General features: G+C 33.1%; 1 protein-coding gene across 1 annotated transcript; it reads right to left on the bottom strand.

The window, feature by feature from the left end:
• Positions 1-847: 847 nt before the first annotated feature.
• LOC118059534 (uncharacterized) lies at positions 848-4,382 on the bottom strand. The gene is made up of 3 exons (XM_035072417.2): positions 4,021-4,382; positions 1,286-3,265; positions 848-939 (listed from the first exon to the last, which is right to left on the bottom strand). Exons 2-3 carry the CDS (start codon positions 3,215-3,217, stop codon positions 868-870), a joined length of 2,004 nt encoding a protein of 667 aa, XP_034928308.1. The 5' UTR covers positions 3,218-3,265; positions 4,021-4,382; the 3' UTR covers positions 848-867.
• Between the last annotated feature and the right edge of the window lie 4,902 nt (positions 4,383-9,284).

Genomic DNA, 9,284 nt, shown 5'->3' with positions numbered 1-9,284 from the left:
GTTTTTTTACACTGCAGAAAAATCAATCTAGCCCGCAACGAAGCACGGGCCGTCTATCTAGTTTGTTACTAAAAAAAATCATTTTATCAAGTATTAAAAATCAATAAGGTTGGAGACAATAATTGTACTGACTTCTAAAAGTTCTACCTTCCATTATTTGAAAGGAGATATGAATGGGTGTAATTTTTTTTGTCATGGTAGGTAATACAATCAAACGATTTGGATATGAAGATGAGTAGAGTATTATTTAAGATTAATTTTGTGAGATAAGTGTAAATTATTTTGATTTTTTTATGAACAATAAACTTTCTTTAATGGAAATGTACCACGCAAAGAATCGCATAAGTATGGAAAACTGAAAATTAGCTTCGATGGATGTTAATGCAAGTATAGAATTTAGAAGCAATCCTGAATGGGAGAGTTAAACATTTATTGTCATTCCCAAGCACGGTGCCTCTAATAGTGATTTATCAGTCACATAACTTGGCTTAAAATAAGCATATTGAATAACATATATAGAATACAAAAATATTATTTGGTAAATTTTATTTTTGTATCCATAGATTAATTAATGTTCTGCTTTTACTCCTATAGTTTAAACTTTTTCAATATTATCCCTCTAGTTTTTAAAATTATCAATATTACCCTAATTGTTAAAAAGCTTACTGTTTAAAATTGGTTTTTGAATTTTTCTTTTTTGGGAATGTTTTCAAGTGTTTTTATGACATACAATAACATCTATTTAAAGGAATATGAGAGGGAGTAAAAGAGAAATGTAAAGAAAATTGAAAGTTTTGATAGTTATTTAAAAAAAGGAAAAAAATGAAAACTATTTAAAAAAAGTTAGGGTAAATTGAAAGGTTTTAATTAAATTATTGAGATGGAAGTTGAACATACCTTATCGAGACCTGGCCCTTTCAAATATTCTTGTCTCTTCTCCTTTTTGTTTTTGTTGAAGATTGAGATGAAACATCAATTCATTTATTGTTAGAAACTCAAGTAGTCATCAGTTAATAAAAGCAAATATTTAATATTTTAATCATTTATTCCAAATTTTTCTTAGACACGCAGGCATCAATGAAAGCAAATATCTAATATTAACCATCATCCAACCATTTTAAATTAAATGACATCCAATTAAAATCACTTTATTAATAAAATAAAGAAAACGAAATGAAAGCATTTAAATGGAATTTCCAAAATAATGAATATAACAAACATATATAAATTGAAATAATCTGATTTGTTATTTCAATCTGACGCCAAAGATTTTTGGTATACTTACCCCTGTCAAACGCGTAAGAATGGGGAGGTCATCTGATCCTTTATATTCATACTGGTCGCTCAAACCAAGATGTAGCATGAGAAGGGAGACATGAGTGAGTAACTCTCCACCTCTCCTCAATTGTTGAGTATGTTCTTTCCATGGACAATGAGCTGCTGCATATGCAACCATTTCTACCCAAACTTCATTTATCATCTCCCATCGCTTCTTTAATTCCAATGACCGCAATTGCCTGGTGAGCTTTTCCACACCAATTAGCACTGACTTTTCTGTTTTCCAGCGCCTTTGAAACGCTATATCATCATAACCATGTGATTCATTGTAGCGCCCCAGAATTAAATCAACAGTACCGAATCCTCGCAACTCTCGCAAGGTTTCTAGATATTCCTCATCACTGAATCCTTTAGAGAGCATATTTGGTCTTATCAACAAAAGATACATCATGTATTCAGATAAGCATCTGCCATTGATAACAAATTCTAAGGAGACATTACTTCCATCTTTATCACCAAGATAACAAATCTCTGTTGCGAGATGCCAAACAAGAATGCTCCGACTGAATTCTACTTCAGTCGTGCACCACTTGTAGTCCTCTCTTTCTAGCACACCATCTCCCCTTTGACCTATTATTTTACTTCTGAGGTTCTTATCAAAGACATTAAAATCTTCCTTAATCTTCTGAGCTTTCTTTCGAAGATGTTCGAAAATAAGACCTTGTAGTCCAACACTCAAATCTTTCCGATTCACATGCATCTGCCTCATCATTTCATCGATTCCCAGCAATTCAAAACATTTATGTGGCTTGTTTTCAATGGAAGAGCTGATCAGGTTATACTGTGATATGGATCTCGACCACCTCTCGCTTGTAATTAACTTCCTTAGCTGAGAATAAATTGCACTAGTCAGGGCGTTCCCTCCTTTACCAATCAACCAAATCATTGTCCAGTCAGACAAAACAAGGCATAAAAAGGCATAAAACTCGAGAAAAACAGCGGCCGCAAACAATAAATACGTAATTGCAATGTCGGTCGTTGAGTAGGCGTCCTTGTCAATCTTGACTTGGAAGGTAATAAACGCAGTAACAGAGAGCAGAAAGCTGATAGAGCGAAGAATGATTCCAGAACGGGAGTAAATCAGAGGCGCTTTAGTATAAAGCATATCATATATCAATCCAAGCTCAGCCTCTACCACCTTGAAGGCACCGTCTGCTTTATTGTTGGAAATCAGCCCTCGGCTTCTTATTAGTGAAAGAATGTCAGGGACAAGATCCTGCATCATAAACTTGGATATATAAGAAAAAATATAAGCTTGAAGAAGATAATTTCCCTGGAGGTCTTGTATACGAGTTTCTGATATTCTCGTATGACTATAGGAATCCCAAAAATCTGAGAGAGAAGAGTTTTTCAAACTCTTAGAGCATGAAGACCAAAGCACCCAAGTCCTCTCTGCATACTTAACAATGCCAACAATGAACATTGGGATCGCTATGAATGTGAGGATACCGCTACCCCAGGACCTTGAGAAGACATAAAAAGCCACTCCGACTTGGACTACAAGACCAAGTAAATGCCTTAACCACAACTCATTATCTTCAATCGAGTATGCAGTAATTGTGTCTGGGCCACCAAGGTGCAGGAGTAGAAAAGGTGCCCAAAATGTCTGGATGGAATTGTTTGCTTTCTCTGAACTGTCACCTGATGAATCTCCTTGGCTCCTGGCTAGATTACCCAGCGCAACAGTTGCCACCATGTCTGCTGATAGATATGCAGACCAAATGAGAATCCTGATCCAGATTCTGCCAGTGGTCTTTCGTCGAGACCCAAATATGATGAGGATGGTTTGTAGTAAGAGACTAAGCAAAACCATTCCTCGAATCTCCCAATTGTTCCATAAATTTAAGACTTCTTCAGGCAATTTTTTAAGCATTGTCATCTTTCCTCAATCGTGGAAACTAGTTCTCTCGATGAACCCCAGAAGAAACTGTTTTGTAAGATGAAAAGTAAATATGGATATCTCTTAAAAAATCTCTTAAAATGAATAGCGAAATGACTCTTATGAGAAAAGAATTCTGCTGTAGATTTTGGGTAAGGTGTCATAAAATAGGAGTTGCTGCATATTGTTGTTGCAGCAGCATGCAAAGAAAAAGGTATGGGATGCATTACAAATTGATAATATATGGAAGTGAATTCTGGGATATATCTCCTTAACTTAAAGCTTGCATTACCAGCTTTTGCAAACCATAGTTACATGTACAAGTAAGAATTTGGTACCTGTCATGGGTACAAAGCAACGAAGAGATGCTAAATAGTAATAAAGAGATGCTGTGCAAGAATGAAGAGACTTTAAATTAGTTGCTTGCACCCCCCCCCCTGAATTCGGAATATCAATTTGAACTTTATCAAGGTTTTGAATATGAGACTACCATTTACAGCTACTGAGTTTCTGCCTTGCATCAGTGGAATTTCGCATCTTAACCTAATCAACGATACTCATCCTCTCAACGAATAAAACAATGAGTTCATCCAATATGTTTTCATTCTCAAGAGATTCTAGCTAGATAGGCAAAGGCTTTGCTGCTTTGCACAATTTCTGCGGGTGAGTGAAAATATTCTTATGAGAAATTACTTCTGCAGTGGATTGAAGTTGAGGTGTGTGTGTGTGTGTCTATATATATAAAAAAAAAGAATCGCTGCATAATGTTGTTACAAGCAAAAAGAAGGTACGGGTTGCCATACCATAAAATAGATAAGCTCCTGCACAGCCACCACAACTCTGAAGCCTCGGCACCACGACCAGCGTTAAAACCCACGAAAAATAGTGGCAATAAGAGGTGCAGATGGAGGAAGACGGTGAACAACCACTGCCGTTACCCACTTCAGATCACCGTCATGAAGTCTACCTCCCTCAGTGATCGATTAAATGCGATTTGGTTTCATCAAATTTGGGTTTCTTTTGATTTATGGGAGGTTCTTGAAATGGGTTTGTGTTGGATTAGTGGATTTGAAGGAATGTGGAGAGGGAGAGAGTAATTTACTAAAATCAAACTAAAATTTTCTTTTAACTATGAATTATTTTTCAAAGAAACTTTTCTAACAATAAACAAAAAAGTTTGGATTCTGTAGCCGTAGAAAAACTTTTCAATAATTGTTGACTCGGACTTGACAAATATTCATGCATTGCTGTAAAACAAAGACCTGTGCAGTAAAAAGGCAGTGACCATATAAATAATTGGCTTTGCACTGTTCCATTCTACACTTTACTTGACTTGTGCAGGAAAAGGATAGCGAGAAAGGAAATTGGCATCATACCTCATGGAACTTGACAGTGACATGTCTGCATTACCTCTCAGATATCTATCAATGACCTCACGATATTCTTCTTCCTCCTTTATTTTTTGTTGAAAAATGTGGTGAAACATCATTCAGAATTTCAGATTGTTGTCAAGAATTAGTCATCGGTTAACATAATCAAATATCTAATATTAATAATTTATTCCATAGTTTTCTTAGGCACAAAGATCAGTAAATTTAAGACTTCTCCAGGCAATTGCTTAAGCATTGTATCTTTTCCTCAGCAGTGGAAACAAGATTCTCTCGATGAACCCTGAAGAAACTATTTTGTAAGACGAAAAGTGAAAGTGGATATCTCTAAAAAAAATATCTGAAAACGGATAGTGAAAAGCTTGCATGGCCAGCTTTTGCAAACCATAGTTACATATACAAGTAAGAATTTGGTACTTGGCTTGAATACGAAGGAATGAAGAGATGCTAAAGAGGAATAGAGAAACTTTACAGTTGTTGTCTTGACTCCTTTTCTTTTTCTGGATAGACAATAGACAGAGCTTTTTGGACACTGAAAAGAAGGAATTCTGAATATCAATATCATGTTTTAGCGCTAAACTCCCCGAAGGTTTGAATATGTGACTACATTTACTTATTAATTAAGTACTTAAAACACTAAAAGGCGTGGGGAAATATTGTTTCTCCACGCACTGTAGACATACATTTGGATTTATTGTGTTCTAGTATTTTATTTTATTTTTGTTCTCATCCCTTTATTTTTTTTTTTAATTTTTCCCTTTAAGTACCTAATTTAAAGTTAATTTAGCTAAAATTGTCAAGGAAGAGCAAAATTCAAAGACAATGGATTAAAGTGAAACATGAGGAGGAGATGGGTGGTATTTTTGAATTTTGTATGAAATGTTCAACTTAGTCCTTATTATTTATGAATTACAATAATTGGGACCCTCCAATTTTTGAAGTTTTAAAAAAATCAATTTCGGTCTAAAACTTTATTTTATTTTTAGTCCCTAGATTAAAAAAAGAGATAGAAAATTGCTAAATTTCAGCGGTACAGAGAGAAAAGTGTTATTTACATATATTCAAGCTACCAAGACTATAAATATTGCTGTTAAATGCTTCTATTTGGTGAGGAAAATTCATCTTATGTGGTTTTTTACCTTAAAATTATCTAAAAATAAATCTGAGCTTGGAAATTGTTTTTGTTTTGGGTTGATTTCAGGTTTTGAGTTTTGGATTTTTTTGGGTCATTGATGGGTTTATCAAGGTTGAAGGGTGTTTTCAAGTTTTTTTTAGGTATAAAAAGGTTGAAAAGGGGTTTTTAACTAATAACAAATTCAATCCTAATTTTTCAGTCACTATAATAGTTGGAATTTAAGTAAAATCAGACAATATGTTGTCTAACTTAATTCTTAAAAAGAAATAATGTAGACAAATTAACCATCTTCAATTAAAAAAACTAAAGGCCCAAGGGCATCAGCCTGCCCATACAGTCTACACACAACAAGGTCTTTTCCTTTTTATATTTTCTAAATGTTGTTTTTTTAATTAATGCCTTTTTTTTAATATGTATTTTTTCATAATAATTTTTAAATTTATATTTAAATTAATACATCTTCTCTTTTTTTCTTTATTTAGCCTCATTTAAATAGCAATTATTTTTTATGTATTTAATTTTTGAAGAGATTATTCTAATTCATATATAATTGTTTTTATGTTTTAAATAAATGAATTTTATTTTTAAAAATAAAAAATATGTGTATTTTTATTAATGTTTGATTAAATAAAATTTTGATTTTGGTAAACAAAATCATTAAAAACAACCAGGTCTAAGGTCTGTCTTGCGAGGTCAAATTAATATCTTCATCTATATTTGTCTTTTGATTTTTTTTTATTTTTATCTTTATTTATCGTTAATGCTTTTTTTTATTAACACTCATAATTCTTGATTTATTTGATTAGATATATGGATAAGCTTTTTGATTTACACTTATGATTTTTCATGTACAAAAATGCATCGAATTAAAATCCTGCATATATATTTTTTTTAGGAAAAAAAAGAATTAATTTACAACAAAGCACAAGTCAAATAACTAGTAAATGAATCTAAAAGAGTTGGTGCAAAACCACCTCCTTCATTGTTCATATGAACAATGAAGGCGGTGGCCTTTTTTTTTTTTTGTATTTTTGTAGTTTTTTCATTTTCATCCTTTTTTGTTAGTTTTATCCTTCAATATTTGCTTGATTTTGAATTTGTTCTTATAAGTTGTTTCGGTTTGCTTTCTATTAGGTTATTATAGTCTCAAACAAACATCATAACATTTGGTTTGTGCTCGATTTTAGGAGATTTTATTTTTGTTATTGTATAATTAAGTAAAAAATAGTTTTAAAAAACAAGAAAACAAGTTCTTAGACTTAGTGGAATCCTTCACTCAAATTATGGATTTGACAGGTTAAGTCATTATATAATGAAAAAGGATGGCAAGCCATGCCCTGGCCAGTAGGGTAGGGTGACCCTCTCTCCCTGCCTTCTATAAATACAGGGGGAGAACCAAAGAACTAATAGGGATTTAGGAGGAAGAAAGGAGATTATTTTTGGGGTTTTAAGAGAAGGAAACACAAGAATACATAAAGGAAGAAAAAAATGGGAGAATAGAAGAGGGAAAGGGAAGAATAAAAAACAGGAAAAAAAAAGGAGATTTTGAGAGATTTTTTGAGTGAAAAACAAAGTATAGAGAGAGAGAGAATCAAACCAAAACTAGAGAGGAAGATTATAGCGAGGAGGGATGAAAAGGACGTCATTTTTTAGAACAGCCATCTAGAAGATAGAGAAGAACAGAGATAGAGTGAAGAAGAATAGATGAAAAAACCAAAGCCAAAAAAGATAACAATTAGAGAGAAACATAAGCATAAAACAGGAAAAAGAAGAAAAAGTGTAGAGAAATAGAGAGAGAAAAAAAAAAGAACAACAACAACAAGGTCTGGAATCCCCCGTCCGCCACGACAATATCACCACTGCCTACCTTCCTCATCACCGCCCCAAGAACTGCCTTGAGCCACCATTGACAATAGCACCACAACCGTCAAAAACAGGTTACGACACAGAGAAGGGGGAAGGAAAGAAACTAAAAGAACAAGAAATACAAAAAAAAAAAAAAAGGAACAAAAAAGGGGTGGGATTGTCGTCCAACAGTCTATAACCAACAGTTCCGGCTCCAACAAGAACGGACGACCATCATGAGCCACCGTAGGTCAGGCTCCCTTTCTTTTTCTTTTTCTTTTCATCTTCTCCTTCTTTGCATGCAACATCCACTATTCTACAAGTGAATAATGGAGAGTGAATTAGTTCATTCTTCATTATTGATGTTGCAAGTGAACAGTCACTGGGTTAGGCAGCGCCGACCCATTCCAAAAAATCCTTTCGAAAAAAAATTATGATTTTCCCGTGTATTTTTCTATCAATTTTGTTTAATATTAGTTTGTATTTTTATGCCGTAAAGATACAAATCTGGTATTAAAATACCTGGTTTTTGTTGAAACATTGCAAAAATTTATAAAACAAAAAAATATCTTGTTTTCATGCATACAACCAAGTCTCTCAAAGATTAAAAAAAAAAATCTTATTGTATTTTTACACAACAAAAATTAAAAATATGTATTAGCATGAATTTTCAGCTTTAATAATCAGTTTATTAAAGTCACGAGAACTAAGCCAATATTTTAAAAATTATAAAAAAAATTATTTTGTTTTCTTTTAATATCAGGGATTACGAACTTATACGTAAACTATATTTCTAATATTAAATAAGAATTATTTATCTTGTAGACATTAGAACAATTAGGTTTTACTCAATAAGATAAGGATCTCCTTACTGATGAGGACTTTTCTTAAACCTTAGATAGACCAACAATTAGAAAACACGACAATTCCTTAACATTTATCAGACAATTAAACAAAGCAGTTTACCTTAAGTTGAGTGTATTTGGGGTGTTAATACCTTCCATTTATGCAACCAATCCTAGTGCCTGATCTTTGACACCAGTTAGGGTTTCTAATGATCAAAATACTAGGTGACGACTCCCATTCCACGGATAAAAGATAAGAATTCCTTGTCTCCCCTATTTTTCCAAATACAAACTAATAGAAAGTAGAAGATCGTCACGACGCCGCACACGTGCAATACTAAATATGATGAAATAGGGTTAAAACACAAAGAACCCTAACATCTTATTTTTTACAAAAAATATATTAATCTGACAAAGCCTGCCTTGTAGTAAGAGACTAAGCAAAACCGTTCCTCGAATCTTCCAATTGTCCCATAAATTTAAGACTTCTTCAGGCAATTTTTTAAGCATTGTTATCTTTTCCTCATCAGTGGAAACTAGTTCTCTTGATGAACCCTTGAAAAAACTGTTTTGTAAGATGAAAAGGTAAATGTGGATATTTTTGAAAAAATATCTTAAAATAAATAGCGAAAAGACTCTTATGAGAAAAGAATTATGCAGTAGATTTTGGGTAAGGTATCATAAATTAGGAGTTGCTGCATATTGTTTGTCACACGTGTGCGGCGTCGCGGTGAAAATGGTTCCACTTTAAATCTAAAATGTAAATATCTATCTGGCAAATATGAGGAGACAAGGAATTCTTATCTTTTATCGGTGGAAAATAGAATGGGAGTCGTCACCTAGTATTTTGGTCA

The sequence above is a fragment of the Populus alba genome, chromosome 15 (genome assembly GCF_005239225.2).
Source record: "Populus alba chromosome 15, ASM523922v2, whole genome shotgun sequence".
NCBI classification, from domain to species: domain Eukaryota; kingdom Viridiplantae; phylum Streptophyta; class Magnoliopsida; order Malpighiales; family Salicaceae; genus Populus; species Populus alba.
The sequence above is the reverse complement of the archived record's forward strand: the minus strand, read 5'-3'. Positions and strand labels throughout refer to the sequence as shown.

Bases quoted from the DNA above. Each gene is read 5' to 3' on its own strand.
- LOC118059534 (XM_035072417.2), bottom strand. From the start codon at position 3,217: ATGACAATGCTTAAAAAATTGCCTGAAGAAGTCTTAAATTTATGGAAC. The intron at 940-1,285 runs GTAAGTATACCA...AAAAACAAAAAG, and splicing joins TTCTTACGCGTTTGACAGGG to GAGAAGAGACAAGAATATTT.